We start from the raw sequence: 24,846 nt of genomic DNA on the forward strand, positions 1-24,846 counted from the left end.
GAACACTGGATTTTGTTTTCATTTTCTTTGATTTCTTATTATGCAGATATAATTTTCTCTGTCTTCTTTTCTCTCTTGCTTGCAAATAGTACATATTATGGTTTGTTTCTGCATAGGGAATAAAAGTATATGATATAAAATGTATAAGAGTGTAAATAATTGTGCTGATATAAAATTTATAATAATAAATAATTGAAAGTTGGTTAACATTAAATTTTTTCGTAATAATATATAATCAATAATGATAGTGAAGAAAGAAATGTATCTTTGTAACTGTTGTTAACAAATATTGCAGATGATGAATCTTCAGTGGTCGATGAAAAAAGGCAATGTATTTGCTTTTTCTTCTTATGTCAATATATCATCATATTTTTATGTTATTAAATGATTTATTTAGACCTTAAAGGGTTTGTAATAATTTTTTTTAAATGTTAAAGAAAAAACATACCATTGTTAGCTAAAGTAATAACATTTGTAGCGGTTGAAACTTGTTTGATTGATGTAGTAGACAAATTAATGTTACTTCTGTTATCTAAATAAAAACTATTTAATTTTCTAGTCTTTTTAAAATTAAACGACTTCATGATATGTCTGCAATATGAACAAACTAGGTTTAAACCTGTGGATCTCCACAGTTTAAAAATTGAAATATAATTACACTTTTGATAGTGTAAATAAAAATATATGAAATTTTAGAAATAATGAAGAATTATGATATTGAAATGTAATTAACATGAATAAATCAAATACAATAAAGTATTATAAATTAATTAATTAATATGATGGATGAAGTGTGATACACGAAAACAAAAACAAAAAAAAAATGGTAGAAAAAGGTTCTTATAAATTCCCAAAAACTTCCTTATAAACGACATTGGAAGTTTTATTTGTGAGACTACCATCCTAATATAAAATTAACAATTTTAATCTTTCCCTTCTTTGAACTCTAGATAAAGCAACATACAATTGGTCATGTGAAAAGACGGGATGTTTGAGAAACAAACCAACCTTCGATAACGATTGTCATTGACTCTTATTAGTGGTCATTGCAAAACATTCAGCCAATGGAAACTGTCTTCTTCGGAATTTGAAGGTAATTTTCTTTTTTGATGGAGTTAATGACATTTTTGGAATAAAAGTGCAGTTTCCAATATTAGTTCTAGATATGATACGTGCCTCAATAACACGTTTGCCCAATGATATCACATGGAGTCTTGTCCCATTACACAATCCATTTTTCTGATCAATATTTCTCAGCAACATAACGGGAACACCAATTTTTAAAACTAACTTATGGTTTGGTAAACCCGATATTTTCAGACCATTTAAAACATGAGGTGAATATAAATTTGCATCAAACTGATCATGGATAAATTCAGATTGGCATATACTATCTGAACTTAAATATTCAACCTCATCTCATGGAAACTTCGATAGCAAACGGTCGTTTATTTCCTGAACCACTTCATTTTTGGAGCAAGTATTGCTCTTTCTTGAAAATAGCTTGTATTGTTGTACTTTTCCAAAATTGAAGGATATACGAAGTTGATTAATGAACCTATGAGATCATGTGGATCATTAATGAGAATATCATCTGTAATATCAATAACCGTTTCTCCGTCGTTGATACCACCAAGTTTGCCTTCTCCTATATCCAATTGCCATTTTTCAAAATCTTTTGATTTTTTCTATATCAGATTGATCCCTTCCAACTGTTAGTCTCATGTTTTTTGTTAATTTATGGATCTTTATGTGTTGCCATAAATATGAGGAGCTTAAAGAAGCATTAACAATGTTTTGTCTACTTCCACCTAGAATAACAGGTAGAATTTGTCTAAAATCTCCTCCAAAAACAATAACTTTCCCTACAAACGGAATATCTGAGATGGTAGAATTTTCAAACCTAAATAAATCTTTCAAACTTCGATCTAAAGCTTCAAATGCATGCTTATGGACCATAGGAGCTTCATCCCAAATTATCAATGAGGTTTTTCTCAATAAGATAGCAAGGTCACTACCTCGATTTATTCTACAGACAAAATCTAGTGTTAGTTCAAATGGAATTACAAATCGGGAGTGTGTTGTTCTACCTCCGGGCAATAATAGTGAAGCAATCCCACTTGAAACAACATTTAAAACAATATAACCATCTTTTCTAATAGTTGCAGATATTATCTTCCATAAAAAAGTTTTACCAGTTCCACCATAACCATAAACAAATAAGACAACCCCTTTATTTTGTTTAACTGCAGTCATGATATCAAGGAAAATGTGACATTGCTCATTTGTCAATGCAAGAAACATACGATCAAGCTCAGTCTTCATAATGGGAATGTCATAATCTAGCTCCTCGATGATAAGTCGATTGTTTGAAGAAGAAACATAATCAACATCTAGGATAGGCATGTTTTTATAATTTTTTAGACTCAAGTTGTTCCGAAGTAAAACTTGTTGTATCTCGAACAAAGTTAAGTTCTTAAGTTGATCTTCATTGAGTGATAAGTCTGTAGGAGAAAGAGCAAATTAATTTGAAATATTATTATCAATATTTGTATTATAATTAAAATATTAATTAATGTATGTTTAAAAATAAATAATTGACAATTTAATAAATAATAATAATAAAGTTTAATACCTGGAGACTTGAATCTATGTCGTTGGTTAGAAAAGAATTCCATCTACCGAATATTCCCATATGTTTTCCCAAACAACCTCTGGTTTAGACATACTATTACACATCAACAATGTAGCAAATACGAATCGTAGGTAAAAACATGATCCAGAATGACTCGCTTCTTTGATTGCATCGATGTATGCCTTGTCATCATCCAAGAGACCAAGAGCATAACAAGCATCTCTAAAAGAAGAATATTCTTCACCAGTTACTGTGAGAATTTCTTCAAATGATTTGGGACCTTTCACCTTATTTAACAATATCCTTAAAAAATAAGCTTCACCTAGATTAGGTGAAACCGAATGAATTCTATCAATGCACTTTCCTATTTTTCGTGGCTTCCAAATCATATCACCACGTTGCCAAACAAAGTTTGTAGGAAATTCAGCATACGTAAGTTTCCGTGCATCAGCGTTAACTACATTACACTCCATCCAAGCTGTGAACATTGAAGAAGCAACAGAAGGTTTGTCCAGAACATCGTCTTTCCCATATACAATTTGTTGTTGACCAGGAAGATGAAAAGGCAGTCTAACCACAGAAGGATACTTGTAATGAACATCATATTTAAAAATTCGCCATGATGCTTCACATGCAGATAAATATCTACAATCGTAGTACTCATTTATTTCATCAACTGCATCGTTAGTATCAAACTCGTTATTGCTTCGTACAATGCCAATTGTAGCTCTATCAGGTCCCTTGTTTATGTATTTAAATAAATACTTTATAGAAGAGCCCTTATTGCACCATTCAACATTAATATGTGCTTGATATCTTTTCAATAGATATTTGTCGTAACGGACAACATTTCTATTATCCAACTTCACGACCGCTTTTTCAACAAAATGACCATTGTTTCTTATCCTATATAATGGAAAACCATTCTGATCAACAAACGTATGATTATAGAATTGTTTTGGAAAGTTTTTTCGAGCACTTTTTGTCGACCATACAAGGACAATTCATATTTTCATCGCCATATGGACCATGAATCATGAACTCATTCACAAGAGAACACAATTCTGGATCTTTATTCTATTTTGGTATCTCAGCGGAAAATATCGGATCGATAAATTCAACAGTGGGCAGCTTGTAGTCAGAATGCATAAATAGACATATATGACTATAGGGAAAACCTCTTTTTTGAAATTCAATTATATAAACAACTGCATAATATTTGCACAAAAATGAAATATGATTATACCGTAATGAAAAAATATAAAAAATATATAATAAATAGAATAAACTTTTATCAATTATGAAGAAAAAAAAATTCAAATACCTACTTGAACTATGCCAAAAATGTGATTCTCCCTTAAGTCTTTAATAAATGCATCAAGTTTGATCTTGAACAACCTACATAGTATATCAGGTATGTCTTCTGGTTGAGGTGAAGTATCTTTAAGAAACCTTTTAACCTCTGGCCATTTGGGATTACACATAAAGGTTATGAAGAAATCAGGATATCCAAACCATTTACATAATGACATGACATCCAAATAGTTCTGGAGCATATAGCGTGCACCACCAGTAAAAGAGGAAGGTAATATCACACGTTGGCCAACGTTGGAGATATATGTAGTTCCTTGAGCTTTTTGGTTACACAAATTCTCATATGACTCGCATCTAAGAACATGTTGTTGCCTACGTATGTAATACAATCTCTCACTTTCAATCATGGTATAAGCATCTACCAAAAATTTTTGAAACAACCTTTTTGAATTAAGAATAAGTGAGAACGAATGATCCTTGTCTTGAATTCTAAAAGCGAAAAATTCTCTCATTGTGCATTTTGCGCGCTTGTTGTTTGTTGTAGATGTAACACCTCTATGAAGAATATCAAAACTGTAACCATCATCTCCATATGGAAATAGTAGCGGATATTGGAGAGGAAGGTAAGAAGGATGCAATTCACTGATACGTTGTAGAAATCGCGACTTAGTTTCAACAACGATATCTCTATTTTCAACTGAATCAGAAATGTCACCTATAATTAAAGCGGCAACCTTAAAAGCAGTTGGTAGGTTATATGTCCTTCAATCTCGATCGCTTATGTCGATGATTTTTAACTTCATATCAACTTGAGGATATTTTTTAAAAGTATCTCTTACCATCCTATAAGAGCTAACCAAGACATTATTTGAATCTAACATCAACTTCAAATCTTCAATAATATCATTATCGATTGATGTAGATTGATGTTTTTCCCCATTATAAAAATTGAAAATATACATAATATTAGTACAAAAAAAGATCGAAATTAACTATGAATAAGAATGTTGAAAATATACACAAAACATCTCTGTCTATTTGAATTTTCGTTGTCCGTATCATAAATGTATAACTAAGAGAATTTTGGTTGCGATCGATCTGGTGGTAAAAGGCTTCCAATACTGTGATAATTTTGACCACCAAGTCTGAAAATGTATGTAGCATTTCCACTATTGATTGAAGAATCAATTTTACCACCCATCGACGTAAAAGAAAACATTGAATTGTAACGTCAAATGTTTTTCATAAAGTTTTTGCTTTTAGAATCCGTTCCTCGAAACATTCTTTCATAAGTTGGTGGTGCGTTCTTTAAATATGGAAGTTGAACCTTGTCATAACCACAACATAATGAATAATCTATGTTTCCTCTTTCTTTTCCTCTAATGGATTCTTTTTTCCACAAATTTGCATGACATGTTTGACATACCACAATTTGATCACCATGATCCAAATATTCTGTAATAAAATAAAGATGTATAAGTAAAATATTGAATTTCATAAACAATTATAATATAGTATTTGAGTTGTAAAAGAAAACGGAAATAGGTATATATATATATATATATATATATATATATATATATATATATGGATTACCTTTGGAAATACCAATTATTTGGTTTTCAGTAATGACTTCATGCATATTTTCTACATCTGTTGTCAAATCAATAAATGTAATATGAGATAAATTTTCCGACTTCCATTTTCAGATATCAATCTGTTCATTGATAACAAAAAAGGTATTACATTTATTATAGTATGAAATAAGTAAATATGATAATACAAAAGGAATTATAAATCAAAATACTTGTTTTTGTAGATTGTAATTTCTTCGATCATTGTTTACGAACAACCTACTAACATCAAAGTAATTGGATGTAAAAGGACGATGTAACATCCCAAATTTCAAGGCCAAAAATTTCATTTAAAATTAAGTATTTCACAACTCATTTTACCAAAACATTTCCCATGGCATCTCATTGTATAAAGAAACATAACAAAGTGTCTGAAAATCATATCGTCAAAAGTAAAATAAATCAGAGTACATTCCCAGAAAAACTCTATGCGGAAACCATGTGTGTATGTGATGCGTTGCTACACCGTCGGCTCCTTCCCCTTAGACGAAGAGGTACCTGAAACCAAAACTGAAACTGTAAGCATAAAGCTTAGTGAGTTCCCCCATCATACCACATACCATAAAATCACATAGCATACATACTGTCGGACAATTCTGGGGTGTCGACCTACCCGGTCCGACCATTATGGGGTGGCGACCTACCCGTGTCAAGCCATTCTGGGGTGATGACCTACCCATGTCAAACCATTCTGGGGTGCTGACCTACCCGTCGGACCTAACAACCGACCCTTGGGGACTATTCCACCCCAACTACTACTATCACATATACCATAACATAAACATACTATCAGACATATTTGGGGTGTCCGAACTACCCTTCGGTCCTAACAACCGAAATTGGGGACTATTCCCCTCCTAATACCACTATCACATGTAACATATCATGCTAGAATATAAAGATTGATGGGTTTTGGTCATAAGACATCCTATATGCTCATACAAACCCTAATGCTTGGATCTAGGTTTCTCTATTGTACATGCTTGTTATCCAAGACTATAAACCCTAATTCTAGCATCCAAGTAATCATATTAATCATAAGAATAAGTTTATAATGTTACCTTGATTGTTATGTAGCAATAACAATCCCAAATCTCCTTGTATTGACTTTGGAAGGCTTAGAGTCACAAGTGTCACTCCTCTAATGGCTTACAAACACCATAAGCAAGTGGAGAAGGTATAAAGAGAGAGGAGAGAGGTAGGAATTCATCCTTAGATGCTCTAGGGATCAAGTGCATGAAATCCTAAGGCCTTAGGGGTCTTTATATAGGGTTGGGATTAGGGTTTCAGTCCATCCTTATCTAGTTACTTGCCCATCAAGCAACCATAAGATAAGCCTTGAAAACCCCTATCTATTGGACCTTAGACGATTTTAAGGATATCCTTATCCTTGAATTCGTCCATCCTTTAACAAGGATAACCATTGCCCTATTTTGCAACTATCACATAATTACAATTCAGCCCCTCTAGTTTAATTAATTACATTTGATCACAAAATTAATTCTTAATTAATTATTGACCAATATTAATTAAACAAATATGATTTCTCCTTTAATATATTATTCTTATAACATATTAATAAACCATAATAACCTCTCTCTCTATTTATTTCTCCAATCAAGTTGCTTTGGTGAAGGCAACCCAAAAGGACCATGCACCATCGGGTCAAGTACATACCAAAATAGTTATGGACTTAGACACTAATCCAACAAACATATCATTACATATTGTCAGACATATATCTGGGGTGCATGACCTACCCTTCGGTCCTAACAATCGAACTCTACTACTATCACATATAACATATCATGCCGGCATTGTGGCCATAGACCCACCGCTACTGGAAGGTAACTCACCTCGATGTCGTGTAGTGTCTGAACTGTCCTCGGCGTGAAGGTCGGCTCTCCTCGACTCCTCAATCCCTACACGACAACCTCCAAGTTATCAACCAAACATACAACCCAACCAGGGTCAATACCAAAACCAAGCAAAGTCAACATTGGTTAAAGTCAACATCAAGTTGACCTGCCTCGCCGAGTTGGTCTACCAACTCGTCGAGTCCATGCTCCACTAACCCGATCCAACCCTGACACCACTCGTCAAGTCTAGCGAGTACTCGTCGAGTTTTCCTTCATTCAAACCATCAGGACCATCTTCATCCGACTCACCGAGTTCTTCCTTCAACTTGGCAAGTTCATCTCCCTCATAAGAACGTGTCCAATCTATGACTCGCCGAGTTGTATGAACAACTCGTCGAGCCCATCTTCAAAGGTCAGGAGGTTGCCTTCGACTCGCCGAGTCTGTTCATACACTCATCGAGTCCCATGATTCCCAGGTCCCTTTACGAGTCTAAACATTTATGGGACTTCCTTCCCGAACCACTGGTCCAACCACAGAAGGGAATTAGTGGTATTACACACCGACTCGCCGAGTTCCAAGAACAACTCGTCGAGTCCCTTCTTAACCCTTATTATACAGTCAATTTAAATGGGTCTTAACACGTCAAAACCATAGATCTGGCCTCCTAATGTCCATATTATACGTAAAGTTCGAAACTTGGTGTACATGCATGGGGTTTTTGGCTCAAAAATCCATAAAAGGTGCTCTACAATGTGCATGGGGCTCTCATGGCCATAGAATTGGCACCTTTATGCCATGAGGCCCCTCCAATGACTCGGATCTGAAAGTAGAACCCCATGAATCACTTCCCAAATCCGAAAATGGCTTAGAAAGCCCTAAATGCACCCAAAACCTAAGCCCTAAAGATGAAAAACTAAATGGAAGACCAAAACAGGGGACATTTACCTTGATTGAGCTAAATATGGAATAAGATCTCTGGATCTACAAGCCCCAAATCGAATTCCCAAGCTTCTTTCCTCCTTTCAAGCTTCACAAACCACCCAAAAGCACCAAAAATGGCCTTAGATCACTCAAAGCGGCTAGGGTTTTGATATGAGGTGTTCTGGGAGCATAAGGGACAATGGAGGCTGCAATAAGACGTTTAAATAGGGTGCAAACCCTCAAATTTAGGGTTTCACTCAAACAACACCTACTCACAGAGTCAGTTTCCGACTCGTCGAGTAGGTCACTTAAACTTCCTGCGGATCCTGTCTCTACTCGTTGAGTTGGGCCACCAACTCGTCGAGTCCCAGAGAAAAATACATAAGATTCTTGAATTAAAGACGTATTAGGAATCGGGTGTTACAAATCTCACCCACTTATCTTAGACTTCATCCTCGAAGTCTGCTGCTCGATCCTGAAAAAGCTCGGGGTAATGTTCCCTCATCTCATCCTCCGGCTCCCAGGTCCATTCCGAGCCATTTCGGTGCCGCCACTGCACCTTTACCAGCTCCACTCTCTTGTTCCTCAGATCCCTTGACTTCCTATCAAGGATTGCCATTGGCCGTTCGATGTAGTTCAGGCTGTCATCAACCTGAATGTCCTCCAAAGGCACCACCGTCGAATCGTCTACCAGGCATTTCCGCAACTGGGAGACATGAAATGTGCTATGAATATGACGGAGTTCGGCTGGCAGGTCCAACCTATATGCCACCTTGCCCACCCGGGATATAACCATGAAGTGTCCAATATACCTGGGGCCCAACTTGCCTCGCTTCCTGAAGCGAATGACGCCCTTCCAAGGCGACAACTTAGTTGTTTGTTGGATTAGTGTCTAAGTCCATAACTATTTTGGTATGTACTTGACCCGATGGTGCATGGTCCTTTTGGGTTGCCTTCACCAAAGCAACTTGATAGGATGAATTATGGAGAGAAAGGATTAATTATGTTTTATTAATATATTATGAGAATAATATATTAAAGTAGAAATCATATTGTTTAATTAATATTAGTCAAGAATTAATAAGAATTAAGTTTGTGGCTAAAAGACATTAATTAAACTTAAGGGACTAGAACTGTCAATTGTGTGATAGTTGAATATTGGAATAATTGACTCAATATTAGAGGGGTAGACGAATTATATGGGGGAACCCATTAGAAATCGTCCTAGGCATCTAAGGAAGGAATACATGGGTTGCTTAGGGCTTAAGCATCCAAATTAGGGTTTCCTTGTTAGATAACCCTAATAGCCTTACTATTTAAAGGACCCTTGAGACTCAAAAACGTGGTGAACTTGTTACTTAGGGTTTTCACACGTTTTAGGCAGCCTCCTCTCTCCTTGTTCTTCATCCTCTTGCTCTTGGTGTTTGTGAGCCATTAGAGGAGTGACATTTGTGACTCTAAGCTTTCTAAAGTCATTACAAGGAGGATTTGAGATTGTTATTGCTACATAGCAATCAAGGTAAGATCTAAATCCCATTCATAAGTTAATTTGATTAATTGTATGCTAGATCTAGGGTTTAAAGTGTTGGATGTATTGTATGTACAATAGAGAAACCTAGATCCAAGCATTAGGGTTTGCATGAGCACATAGGATGTTCTTATGGCTAAAACCCATCAACCTTGCCCACCCGGGCTATAACCTTGAAGTGTCCAATATACCTGGGGCCCCGCTTGCCCCGTTTCCTGAAGCGAATGACGCCCTTCCAAGGCGACAACTTCAGGAGCACCCTATCCCCAACCTGGAACTCCAGTTCTGATCGACGCTTGTCGGCATAACTTTTCTGCGGACTCTGAGCGGTCGGAAGCCTGCTCCGAACTTCCTGGATCCTCTCCGTAGTATTAAATACTACTTTGGTACTCCCCATGACTCTCTGTTCGACCTCTCCCCAGCATATCGGGGTCCTGCACTTCAACCATACAACATCTCGAAAAGAGGACGGTCGATGCTCGCATGATAACTGCTATTATAAGAGAACTCTGCCAAAGGAAGGTAAGTATCCCAACTATCTCCGAAGTCCAAAACACACGCCCGCAGCATATCCCCCAAATCCCCCAGAGTCTGGATGGTCCGCTCGCTCTGACCATCCGTCTGAGGGTGAAAGGCGGTACTAAAATGCAGACGAGTACCTAGCTCGTCGTGAAACTTCTTCCAAAACCTGGAAATGAACCGCACATCCCTATCTGAGATCACTGAAACTGGCACCCTGTGCTGCGCCACTACCTCCCTAATATAAATGTCGGTCAACTTTTCAGACAAAATACTCTCCTGAATCGGAATAAAATGGGCGCTCATGGTCAATCGATCAACAATGACCTAAATCGAATCCACTCCTCGCACGGTCCTGGGAAGCTTCATAATGAAGTCCATAGTAATATCCTCCCACTTCCACTAAGGGTGGTGCGGTTTGTAGTTTTCATAAACCGCACTATGCGGTGCAATTTGCGGTTTATAGTTACCAAACTACGGTTCAAACCGCACTGCAACATACCATATATATATATATATATATATATATATATATATATATATATATATATATACACACACACACACACAACACGCTAGATGTTTACCACTTTTAATACCCTTAATAATGTTTATGAGATTTCGATTGATAAACATGAGTCAAAATGGGAAACCAACTATATCAAAAATATGTGTTTACAGTACCATAAGTTCATACTATAATTTTAAAATATTGTAAAATATTTTGATGTTATGCATAAAGAATATGCTTATACAGGCAATTAATATTTTCTTCATAGAATATAAAGCACCACACACTTATTATGTTTAAAACTAAATTTAATATTTATGTTTATAAACCGCATAAACCGCACAAAAACCACAAAATCGCACTGCATAACGCGATTTATTACCTTTGCGGTGCGGTCTGCGGTTCCCGAAAATAACAAACCGCATATGCGTTTTGCGGTTTTGAGGATAAACCGCACCACGAACACCCCTAACTTCCACAACGGGATATCCAACGGCTGGACCTCGCCGGGAGGTCCCTAGTGCTCATCCTTGACCTTCCTACAGGTCAGGCACCTTTCCACAACCCAAGCTATGTCCCTCTTCATACAGGTGTAACAACGTAAATTTCAAAACAAAATTTTCATTTTTCATCAACCAAGTTCATATAAAAATATTCTCAAATATTTCCAACAGTAGTTTTTGAAACATAACATATCCCAAGATCATAAAAATCAAACTCTCTCTCTAGTGTGTACGAGTCACGTCGGCGCCTTTCCACGGTCCTCGCTAGTACCTGAAACACATAACACAACAACTGTAAGCATAAATGCTTAGTGAGTTCCCCAAAATACTGCATACAACACATACGCCACTCGAGGCTATAATACGACCCTCCGGTCGATGTGTCTCAACGGGACCCTCCAGTCCCATAGCTCTTTGGACCCTCTGGTCCGGTCATAGCTCGTTGGACCCTTCGGCCCGGTCTGTATCGTTGGACCCTTCGATCCGATTTATAACATCATACAACATACATATAACATATAGCACATAATCTCATATATAACACGTAGGACCCTCTGGTCAACATATGATACCACTCTAGGTACATATAGTGAGAAGACTCACCTCAGGTGTCTCGGTAAGTCTCTAACTCGGTAGAAATATGATCTAGCCTCCGCCTAATCACATAAAGTAAATACTCTCATAAATATAACTATACTCAAACCTTTCTTAACACCCTCAGAAGGGTAAAAGAACATTTTACCCCTCTCTTGGCTTAAAGGCCTCATTGTTGACCAAACCCTAAAAGCCTACAAAAGTCAACGGTCAAACTTTGACTCGACTCGTCGAGTGCACTTGGGCGACTCGGCGAGTCTACACGTGTCCGCTAATTCTTTAGTCCCATTTGGCACGTCGATTTCCTCCCCTTACTCGACGAGTTACCCCTGGCATGAATCGCGGGGCCACCCCGACTCAACTCGCCGAGTCTTAAGAACACCTCAGCGAGTTCCACCTTGAACTCCAGTCCTTTAATCCCCCTCTGACTCATTGAGTTATTTCCACAACTCAGCAAGTCTACACACTGAGTGATTTACGGGAAACCCTAACCCTACTCGCCGAGTCTGATCTTTGGACTCAGCGAGTTCATGCCATGCACAAACTCCATAGACCTCCTGAGGTCAGATCTGTTCCTTTAATCCATAGATCTAACCTTCCCAAGCATGATAATCACGTAAAGTTCAGACCTTGACACTCAAATAGCATCTAGATGGTCTTACTTGGTGATTTAATCCCAAAATAACATCCTAAGTTCATGAATCCCAGAATAACTCCAAAAAGGCCCAAGGGTTAAGGTCTCTGGACCTCTTTGAGTCCAGATCCAAAGCATGAACCGAGAAGGGACCAATTGCTCCACAAATCCATCCTCTAAAGGGGGTTAGAAAACCCTAACTCTAGGAATCAACACCACATCTGAAGAAGGTTCGAAAAATGCCTCAATATGAAGTCTATGAGCTCTGAAATCACAAGAATCACACCTCCTTTAGCCTCCTCTTGCCTTGGTTTCCTCCTTTTTGCAATCACACCAACAAAATGATCACAAATGACCTCTCCTTCCTCACAAACGCTCTAGATCTCTTAGGGTTTCTCTCTGGGGTTTGGTAGCCGCAAATGACGGCCCTAAGGGCCTTTAAATAGGTCCCAAACCCAGGAAATTAGGGTTTCATTAAACAGCATGGACTCGCCGAGTCCAGCTGTGAACTCGGATAAGAATCCACGACCATACTCGACGAGTTTAAACACCAACTCGCCGAGTCCCCTATCAACTTCCAAAAATAAAGGAATAAAATATTATACCTGGGAATCCAGATGTTACAACAGGGCCACTAATAATCGAGACGAAGATCCCTGTACATCTTCGTCCCCCCGGGATAGATAGAGAACCTGGACTTGTGCGCCTCTGCCATCACTACCTGGCGCACCCCCCCCCCCATGATAAGGGACCCACACCCTATGGTGAAAAGTCAACAATCCTCGGCTATCATAGTCGAAGGAAGAAACCTGGTCCACAATTTGCTCCCTCTTCCGATGTTCCTCCTTTATGGCCTCCTTCTGGGCCTCCCGAATCTGCTCCAACAGCGGAGTCACAACTGTCATCCTCAGAAAAATGTCCCTGGTTGGCGCTACCTTGCGGCTAAGCGCATCGGCCACGACATTGGCCTTCCCCGGGTGGTAGAGGATCTCACAATCATAATCCTTTACCACATCAAGCCACCGACGCTGCCTCATATCCAGATTTGGCTGGTCCATGAGATACCTCAGAATCTTATGGTTCGTGTAAATGGTACAACGAACCCCATAAAGGTAATGGCGCAAAATCTTGAGGGCGAAAACAACAGCCCCCATCTCCAAATCATGCGTCGTGTAATTCGCCTCGTGAGGCTTCAGCTGCCTTGAAGCATAAGCTATAACATGCCCTCTCTGCATCAATTCCGCGCCCAAACCCGAGATGGACGCATCACAATATACAAAAAAATCCTCCATGCCCTTCGGCAGGGCTAAGATTGGTGCCTTGCACAATCTGCGTCTCAAGATCTCAAACACAGCCTGCTGCTCAGGCCCCTAGTGAAAGACCACGGCCTTCCTCATCAGCCGGGTCAGGGGCACGACTATCTTGGAGAAGTCCTTAATGAATCTCCGATAGTAGCCTGCTAATCCCAGAAAGCTCCAAATCTTTGATGGAGATCTCGGAACCTCCCATCTCATCACGTCCTCCACCTTGGCCGGGTCAACCGAAATCATGTTTTGATTGACAAGGAGCCCCAAAAACTGCACCTCACGCAACCAGAACTCGCACTTGGAGAACTTTGCATACAAGTTCTCCCTCCTCAAGGTATCCAGAACCTCCCGTAAGTGCTCCTCATGCTACTCTTGATTCTTGGAATAAACCAAGATGTCGTCAATGAAAACTATCACAGATCGATCCAACATCGGTCTGCACACGCGGTTCATGAGATCCATGAATGTGGCAGGAGCATTGGTCAGCCCGAAAGGCATCACCACAAACTCATAGTGACCATAGCGCGTCCGAAACGCGGTCTTCTACACATCCTCCTCTCTGACCCTTATCTGATGATTTCCTGAATGCAAATCAATCTTGGAGAACCAAGATGCTCCCTGTAGCTGGTCAAAGAGGTCATCAATCCTCGGGAGTGGGTAACGGTTCTTCACCGTTACCTTATTCAACTCCCAATAACTTATACACATCTGATGCGACCCGTCCTTCTTCCTCACAAACAGGATCGGGGCTCCCTAGGGTGAACTGCTCGGCCTAATGAATCTTTTGTCTAACAGCTCCTGTAACTGTGTAGACAACTCCTGCATCTCAGGAGGAGCCAACCGATACGGTGCCTTGGCTATCAGAGCCGCACCAGGGACTAGGTCGATCCTGAACTCTACCTGCCTTTCCGGAGGCATCCCAGGCAATTCCTCAGGAAATACACTCGCAAACTCTCGTACCACGGGCACATCGCCCACCGTCGCCTTACCCGCTTCCCGGGTATCCATAACATAGGCGACAAATCCTGCGCAACCCCACTGAAGGTAGCGCCTAGCTCTCGTTGCTGAACATAAAGTTGGTCCTCGTTGTGGCCTCTCGCCCTGAATCACCGGCTCTCCCCCACTTGGGTTCCTAATCCGCACCAACTGTTGCGTGCAGTCAATCACTGCCCCATTGGAGCTTAGCCAATCCATACCAATAATAACTTTGTTCCCCCACAAAGGTATGGGAACCAAGTCTACCAGGTAACATTCCTCGAACAGCCTCAAAACACCATCTCGGTAGACCTCTGATGCTCGCACTGACCGGTCGTCCACAATCTCAACCTCTAAAGGGCAATCCAACATGCCCGAAGACTCAGGAAACTTCTTGCTAAGCGCAAGAGAGACAAACGATCGGGTAGCACCCGAACCAAGCAATACCTTATCCGGGATACCGTTCACATGGAACGATCCTAAACAGGGCACATACGCAGCATATCAAAATCACAGCGACATAACATAAAAGCATAAAAAGAAATCGTACCCGTCACCACATCGGGTGCAGCGCGTGCCTCCTCGGCTGTCAACTGAAATGCCCGGATCCGCACCACTGGAGCCTCTCCCTTGGCCTTCTGGACATCCGCAACCTGCGCTGTCACTGGGTCGGCGCCGCCGCTGGCGCTGCTGCTGTCGCTGTTGTCAATCTAGGGCAGTTGGCCTTCTTATGGCCCCTCTGATTGCAATGGAAGCAAATCAGGTCTGACATTTGCACTGTGGGGGCAGGGGCAGTACAATACCTGCCAAAGTGCCCCGTCTTGCCACACTTGTAGCAACCGGTCGATCCCGCTCTACAAGCTCCCTCATGCGGCCTGCCTCATTTCCTGCAGCGGCTCTGGCTTGGCTGACCCTTCGACCTAACGTCGGATCCCTTGGGTTTTTTCCCCGAAATCCCTGTCACCTGCTCAGTCTCTGCTTTCCTCTTCCTGACGTGCTCCAAATCGAGCTCCATCTCCCTGGCAATCATAGACTCCTGGGTCGGGAAAGCTGAATACCTGACATGCTCTCGAATATCAGCCCTCAACATATCATGGTAGCGGGTCTTCCGCATCTCCTTATCTCCCGCATACTGGGGTACCAACAATGCTCTCTCCCGGAACTTGGCGGTGATCTCCGCCTCAATCTCCATAGTCTGCCACATATCCAAAAACTCTCTGGCCAGCTGCTGAAGCTCCACAGCCGGCGCAAACTTAGCCCTGAATCTAGTCATGAAATCTGACCACATCATAGCCTCGACGAATGGAGCTCCCAATGACTCCCCAACCGACTCCCACCAGTCTCTAGCTCTGTCCCTCAAACATCCTGCAGCAAAGCGGACCTTCGACCCTTCCGGGCAGAAGCTAGTCGACTGCGTAGACTCAATGTCTGATACCCATCTCCTGGAAACAATGGGGTCCTTCACCTCATAAAAATCCGGCGCACCACTCCCTCTGAAGTCCTTAAAGGACAGTGTGCACGTACCCGCTTGGCCAGACACCAAGTAGCTCCTGAATGACCAAAGGCGATCCTCCATCAACTCAACAATTTGCTCCTCCTTGATCGACCCGAAAATAACCGGGGTCGACTCAAGGATACCTCTCATGATCTCAAACGCGATGAACTCGCATAGCTCGTCGTCAACCTGCTCGGACCCTGCACCCGAACCCGATCCTGACCCTGATCCAGAACCTCCTGCTCCATGTCGTGTAACCACCATACTTAAAATAAACACACAATCGTCAGGATCATACATACTCCCGAGAGGTCTTACACACTCTCCAAGTTTCCTGGTTCCATCTTGGCCCTCCATGACTCGAGTACGGATCCTCTACTTCCAGTAGTACGGGCCCATACTACCTTCCACATCTATCCGTACTTTCCTCAAGGATTGCCTCAACTTTTCCAAGTCCCTTGACCAATATCCCTTTCCAACTAATCCCATCCTAGGCTTTCCTAGGGCACTCTCCGACTTATTCTCCGCCATCAGCCGCACTAGGAGTCCCTACCACCCTTCCCTAACTAGCTTGCGGATACTTTTACATATCCGCTCACTAGTTAGTTAAAGTTAGTTAGGACCCCTATAGAACAAAGCAAGGAGCATTAGTGCATTGAGTAACCACATCAAGCATAACCTAACCAGGCTATCCTACTGCTGACTAGACTGTCCAAGCATATAGCTCATATAACATGCATTCAAGGCATCCTCCTAAATCCTTAGCCCTAGTATAGCATGCAATTCTCATAATAATATATCAGGCATACTAGGCATCCTCCTAGATCCTTAGCCCGAGTCTAGCATGCAATTCTCATAATCATATATCACATGTCATAACATAACAAGTATGGGTATCTTGGGGAAAACTTACTTGAGCTTGGTCGGTTGCACGCACCACACACCTTGTCCTTTCTCAAATTCCTTAACTTGAATTTTAGAATACCGTTTTATTTGTGAAAAATCTTTTAAATCCCTTGGTTTGAGTCCAAACACCCCTCAGGGTGTGTCCGAATCCCTCAAACCAGGGCTCTGATACCAACTTGTAACATCCCAAATTTCCAGGCCAAAATTTTCATTTAAAATTAAGTATTTCACAACTCAGTTTACCAAAACATTTCCCATGCCATGTCATTCTATAAAGAAACATAACAAAGTGTCTGAAAATCATATCGTCAAAATTAAAATAAATCAGAGTACATTCCCAGAAAAACTCTAGGTGGAAACCATGTGTGTGTGATGCGCTGCTACACCGCCGGCTTCTTCCTCTTGGACAAAGAGGTACCTGAAACCAAAACTGAAACTGTAAGCATAAAGCTTAGTGATTTCCCCCATCATACCACATACCATACAATCAAATAGCATACATACTGCCGGCCAATTTTGGGGTGCCCGACCTACCCGATACGACCATTCTGGGGTGCCGACCTACCCGGTACGGCCATTCTGGGGTGCCGACCTACCCGTGTCAAGCCATTATGGGGTGCTGACCTACCCATCGGTCCTAAGAATCGACCCTCGGGGACTATTCCACCCCCTACTACTACTATCACATATACCATAACATAAACATACTATCAGACATATTTGGGGTGTCCGAACTACCCTTCGTCCCTAACAACCGAACTTGGGGACTATTCCCTTCCTACTACCACTATCACATATAACATATCATGCCAGCAAATTAACATATCATCACATACTGTTAGACATATCTGGGGTGCCTGACCTACCCTTTGGTCCTAACAACCGAACTCTACTACTATTACATATAACATATCATGTCAGCATATAACATATCAGGTAGTAGCAAACCTAGATGATATCATAAAGACAATAATCTAACATACAACTCCTACTGGTGGGTCGGCATTGTGGTCGTAGACCCACCGCTACTGGAAGGTAACTCACCTCGATGTCGTGTAGTGTCTAAACTGTCCTCCGCGTGAAAGTCGGCTCTCCTCGACTCCTCAATCCATACACGACAACCTTCAAGTTATCAACCGAACATACAACCCAACCAGGGTCAATACCAAAACCAGGCAAAGTCAACATCCATTTGACCTAACTCGCCGAGTTGGTCTACCAACTCATCGAGTCCATGTTCCACTAACCCGATACAACCCCGACACCACTCGTCGAGTCTAGTGAGTACTCGTCGAGTTTTCCTTCATTCAAACCATCGGGATCATCTTCATCCGAATCGTCGAGTTCTTCCTTCAACTTGGCGAGTTCATCTCCCTCATAAGAACGTGTCCAGTCTATGACTCGCCGAGTTGTATGAACAACTCGTCGAGCCCATCTTCAAAGGCTGCGAGGTTGCCTACGACTCTCCGAGTCTGTTCATACACTCGTCGAGTCCCATGATTCCCAGGTCCCTTTACGAGTCTAAACATTTATGGGACTTCCTTCCCGAACCACTGGTCCAACCACAGAAGGGAATTAGTGGTTATTACACACCGACTCGCCGAGTTCCAAGAACAACTCGTCGAGTCCCTTCTTAACCCTTATTATACAGTCGATTTAAATGGGTCTTAACACTTCAAAACCATAGATCTGGCCTCCTAATGTCCATTTTATACGTAAAGTTCCAAACTTGGTGTACATGCATGGGGTTTTTGGCTTCAAAATCCATAAAAGGTGCTCTACAATGTGCATGGGGCTCTCATGGCCATAGAATTGGCACCTTTATGCCATGAGGCCCCTCCAATGACTCGGATCTGAAAGTAGAACCCCATAAATCACTTCCCAAATCCGAAAATGGCTTAGAAAGCCCTAAATGCACCCAAAATCTAAGCCCTAAAGATGAACAACCAAATGGAAGACCAAAAAAGGGGGGAATTTACCTTGATTGAGCTGAAGATGGAATAAGATCTCTGGATCTACAAGACCCAACTCAAATTCCCAAGCTTCTTCCCTCCTTTCAAGCTTCACAAACCACCCAAAAGCTCCAAAAATGGCCTTAGATCAATCAAAGTGGTTAGGGTTCCGATATGAGGTGTTCTGGGAGCATAAGGGACAATGGAGGTTACAATAAGACGTTTAAATAGGGTGCAAACCCTCAAATTTAGGGTTTCACTTAAACAACACCTACTCGCCGATTCAGTCTCCGACTCATCGAGTAGCTCATTTAAATTTCCCATGGATCCCGTCTCTACTCGACGAGTTGGGCCACCAACTCGTCGAGTCCCAGAGAAAAATACATAAGATTCTTGAATTAAAGACGTATAAGGAATCGGGTGTTACAGACGACCTGCAAAAATAAAATTGACTATTAAATTATAAATATAAAATTCTAAAAAATGGTTGTTAAATATAATTACAAACCATTAATAAACTTTACTTTGGCAAATTGAACAATAACAACAATTGGAGCAAGGCTGTTATTGTTAGCAAGAAAATCATGCATGTAGTATACATTATGACCCCACTAAGTTAACTTAAGCTTAATATCCTTGAAAAAATAAAGAAAAATGTAGATATTTTAAAAGAAAATATATTATTTGTTTATAATAATGGTGAATACTCTATATCTTGAAAATGCAAGAGCATTTTGTGTTTTGATTTATTTTGTTCCGAGGTGTCCCTACGCCCATATTCAAAAATGTGTCCAATAATATCTACAAAAGCAACAAAACATATGCTTAAGTTAATAAAAAAATATGAATTTATAATAAAAAGAAAGAAAGTAGGATGTTATATAAGAAAAATTAATATTAAAAAAACCCACCAATAGAGTTTGACTCTAGGATGTTGTTAGAAAGAATCGTATTGAAGTCAACAAAATCAAACCCATGTGCAAAACCAGAAAAGTTTTCACACTCTTTTAGAGTTGTATCAAGATTTAAAGTAAGTTTTCTGTCCGGATCAGCAAAGTTAAAGTTTGAAGTATTTGGTGCGACATTAGGTTTCCTAATGTATAATGAAGTATCCTCTTTTAAATAGCGTTGGAATTTAGGAAACCATCTCTTCAAACAAGATGCATGGATTTTTCTTCCCTAAAAAATAATTAATTTACAAATATCAATAAATATTTATAAAAATAATAATTGAATATATGCATGTTATACCTCCTCATCCATTAGAATCGTTTCAATCGAGTATGTGTCATTTGCATCAAATTTTGACTTTTGAGTCAAGACGTATGATGCGAACCTTAATTGTGAAATCGTCCTTGATTGAGTCAATCTCCTTTACTGGAGTAATATCTTCCATTGCACCTTGAAAATTAGATAAAAGTATATTTAACAAAAAAAGTTTTAAAATATAATCAAAAAATTCGTAAAGAAAACATATACTTAAAAAAAAGTACATTGCTATTTAACTGATTTTGATCGATAGAAATACACAATGTTATAATTTCTTTAAGTGAGTAATGTGTACATAAATGAGTTAAAATACATAAGGAAAATACATGATAAATTGTTTATAAAATACATTGCTATTCAACAATCCGTGATACAGGTACATGATCAAACAATTTATATAAAACAATTAAATACATTTAGGAAAAAATATGTGTTATTAATTACAGTTTATAAAAAATAAGGAAAACAGGTTATAAAAAATAAGGTTAACAGATTAAAAAAAACAGTAAACTGGCCTGGTTGATTATGCAGTCCAACACTAAAATGTCGATGAGTATATACCCTAGATATAGGAAAAACACACTGCAACCACAAAAGAAAAAATAGCTATAAATCCATGAGTATACCATCAATATATTAAAAACACAGAGTAAACAATGTAGCCTCCTTACCAGATGAATAAAGTCTGATCTATGTGTAGTGAAACAGGATGGTAAACACGCATGTAAACGTGTATATATATCCAATTGATATTCGATTGCTGATTTATTGAGATTGAATTTTGATTTGCTGATTTTTTGGGAGTGATAGAGTTTAACATTTATTTTCTATCATATTTGTTGCAGTATTATATGGTATAATTGAAAATTCAAATTTCAAATATCATGATTTCCTTATTTAAATATTTACCGATTTATATAAAGATTTTTCAAATTTTTTGATTTTTCAGTGATTAACAACTTGAAGGGCAATTCTGGAATTTCAGTTAGATCAAATGAGCGGGAAAAGCCAAGACGGATGGACTAAGGTGGTGTCACGTGTTATCTAATGTACTGTTTTATTAGAAGAGAAGATAATAACAATTACTTTATAAAATAAGATGATAGGCAGTAAATAATATGATTAAATTAGAGAAAATAACATTATCCTAATATTTGACATATAATTGCAATTTGTTTTATACAAGTTTGTAAGTCGGTCAACTATTGTAATATGATTATATTTACATATTTTTTTTATTATATTCACTAATATGAAAGTATATTTATCCTATTTTTATATACCATTGATAAATAAAATATGAACAAATAATATTTATATTAAACACAATATAATAAAAAAAAATAAGATATAAAGCAACACGATGATTTTGACATATATCTGTAATATTTTTTACATAAGTATATTTATCATATATTTTTTTTCAAAATGTTTTCATCAACCAATACACTGAAAATAATTTATTTATTATCATAGAAATGCATTTCCACTTTTGTATTAAAAGTGAACAGTAAATTGAGAATATATATTTTTATATTATAATTTTTTTTATAAATTTCAATTATAAAATTATATCTTTAGTATTTGTGGTTATAGACAAATTATACATTTTGGGAAACGTAATCGGCACCCACGGATCAAATCCCCTCCCCCAACCTAAGTTTAACTATCTAGCAATGACTATGTATAAGAAATGGGAAGAACGGTATTTAGGAATCCAATATTATTGCCCTAACAAAATCGTTATCATTCAGCGCTGATATTCAAATCGTTATCATCCCGATAAGCGTAAGTATCCTTCATCCATGTGTTTAATTTCTAAGATTTTGTTTTCCTCCATCGATTTCTTATACGTATGTCATCAACCGAAGTCGATTACTGATATGTGTGTTTTTATATATATTTATGTGAAACATATCTTAATATTTTAGCATTTATTATTATTATTTAGAACTAAAATATACTTAATATGCTTTGGAATATTTAATTACAGTAAAAATGGGAGTTGGAATGCAAAAGGAAGAGAATGAAGCTGAAAAGATGCAAAAAGGATATTGCTGGCAGATTGACCCCTCTTCTGTGTTTCGGGTATATCTGATGACTCACAAGTCCAATTGACGAGATTCAAAATGTTCTGGAAACTAGACAAAATTTCCTACGACTTATGTGAGAGGGACTTTTGGCTAATTCGACACTTATCTTGTCCAAAATCGGCCTTGAAGATGAAGCATAAAAGCTGGACGGAAATTCCCTCCAAGTTACTTATTCCCCAAGCACCACTTTCCTTATCTTTATTTTCTTAATCCTAAGCCACATTAGTTTCCTTATTCCAATCCAACTCTAATATTCCATATAATTCCATCTCCATCAACTATAAATACCCAATATCATTCCACCAGTTTCATAATCTATGATATTCCACGTCGACTTGTGCAACAAGAAAACTTCATAGTTGCCGTTTTGAGGGTCTAGGAGGCGGCCGGAAGGCCGTTAAGCTAATGGGAGCGGAGATCGGAAGGATTGGAGAGCGGATACATGTCGGTAATCATATGGGTTGTTAACGTGACCATGTTTAGCATTCCATTGTGTTACTATTCTATATTTAGTTTCTGATTTAGGTGTAAAAACCTTTTACTTTGCGTTTATGATTGAATGAAACTTTGATTATTAGACTAATTCCTATATTAAATTGTTTGTTTGTGTTTAATTTATCTTGCCAAGCTTGTTAAAAGATCCTTACGTATTAATGATAACTATTTGCTGTTAATTGTTAAGTAAATTAAGTTGTATGAACATGATAAGATTAAAACCAAACTTGAAGATCGATTAGATCTTAAACAGGTAATATAAAGAACAAACAGCAAGAACACGAAAGCGGTAAACAACTCAAGAATGAATCAAACGAGTCGAATGATTATAAAACAACCCTCAGAAGAGCTCGATAAAGAACATCAACTGTAGAGGGTTAGAAGGTTTACAGGAACGATAAAGAAAGAACTTTTTAATGCTATCTTCTTCTATCAATCGTACTCTAGATCATTAACCTAATTTGCATGCAAGCATATTATTATATAGTAAACCTAACAGGCTCACGGTTGGACAAGCCCAAACCGGAGTACAAAATAATTGGACTATTAACCGAGCCCAATGACGCAATTCTAAACGAATCTGCAACCCAACAATCTCCCCCTTTGCGTCAATTGGAGCGAGATCTTTACTTCTTGCTTGGGCCAGCAGCAGCAGGAACCTTCTTCTTTACAGTCTGAAACAGACGCGAGATAAGGGCAAGTATCGTCTGTCTGAATCGGATGTACCACTGTATCATATCGTCGAAGTATTTGATATCATCCGTTGTATTCTCTTTACACTGATGGATGATCCCTAGCACATGCTCAAGACAAGCAGTGGTATAAAGATGTTTATCCGCTAAGGCAAAGAGACATTTCTGTCCTTCAGCCTTAGTGAACATGACCGAGTTTCGCCTTGGGTCAATCTTTCCCATCTTCATCTGATTGAGATCACTGGCCGAGCCAACAGGAGAGATCTTCGGTTTCTTCTTGAAGACTGCGGCAATCTCCTGATCCATCAAGGCGACCTCCATGATATAACAAACTAACATCCTTTTGAGATGGTCTATAATCGGACCATATTCAGCTTCATTCGTCAAGAGGATGTTGTGCAGAACGATCCAATCATGGGGGTTGAGGTTCGGTAGATCTGCTAAGGATATGAGATGTTCGGTTCTTGCAGACCCTCTGATCACCCTGAACCGAACGTTGATGAATCTACCTTCGGTATATGGCTTCAAAACCCGAACATTAACGATCTTCTGAGCACTCCAAGTTTGGTACTGTGGTTGAGCGGCCTTCAGATAGAACTCGATTAACTCTCGATCAACCTCAGGATGAGGATGAGGGACTTCAAAAATGTTGGAGAAGGCGTGGAAGATAAACGCCTTTCGGGTTAAGGGCATGTCGAACTGCGAGTCGACAGAATTGTAGCAGTCGAAGGAGATCACCGGTTCGAGCCATAGGATGCTTGGAGTATCTATAGCCTCCTTTATCATTCTCTCTCGAGTCCAAGCAGGGAAAAGAGTCTTCCTGCTCTCGAGGAGATCGTGGGCTTCTTTCTTCTTGCGTTCGGCTTCTTCAGCTTCTCGCGCCACACGAATGTTGTCATCATCAACATTGCGACTATTTTTGCGTTTCAGCAAGTCAGCAATGGTTTCTTTATCATCTTCATCTTCTTCCTCAGCTATCTTCTTTCCTTTATCCTTCACACCCGAACCC

The 24,846-nt window shown here is 39.2% G+C and overlaps 2 protein-coding genes and 1 pseudogene across 2 annotated transcripts; all 3 read right to left on the reverse strand.

Annotated features, from left to right (window-relative positions):
- Positions 1 to 1,448: 1,448 nt before the first annotated feature.
- On the reverse strand, positions 1,449 to 2,406 carry LOC145058078 (ATP-dependent DNA helicase PIF1-like). The gene is made up of 2 exons (XM_079006004.1): positions 1,806 to 2,406; positions 1,449 to 1,648 (listed from the first exon to the last, which is right to left on the reverse strand). Exons 1-2 carry the CDS (start codon positions 2,404 to 2,406, stop codon positions 1,449 to 1,451), a joined length of 801 nt encoding a protein of 266 aa, XP_078862130.1.
- Positions 2,407 to 2,661: 255 nt separating this feature from the next.
- Positions 2,662 to 5,150, reverse strand: LOC145058087 (uncharacterized). The gene is made up of 3 exons (XM_079006013.1): positions 5,072 to 5,150; positions 3,964 to 4,664; positions 2,662 to 3,375 (listed from the first exon to the last, which is right to left on the reverse strand). Exons 1-3 carry the CDS (start codon positions 5,148 to 5,150, stop codon positions 2,662 to 2,664), a joined length of 1,494 nt encoding a protein of 497 aa, XP_078862139.1.
- A 155-nt stretch (positions 5,151 to 5,305) lies between these two features.
- LOC145058096 (chaperonin CPN60, mitochondrial-like) overlaps positions 5,306 to 24,846 on the reverse strand; it is a 79,600-nt pseudogene continuing 60,059 nt past the window's right edge.

This window comes from Lactuca serriola, chromosome 1, assembly GCF_051521515.1.
Source record: "Lactuca serriola cultivar US96UC23 chromosome 1, Lser_US96UC23_V15, whole genome shotgun sequence".
Taxonomy (NCBI): domain Eukaryota; kingdom Viridiplantae; phylum Streptophyta; class Magnoliopsida; order Asterales; family Asteraceae; genus Lactuca; species Lactuca serriola.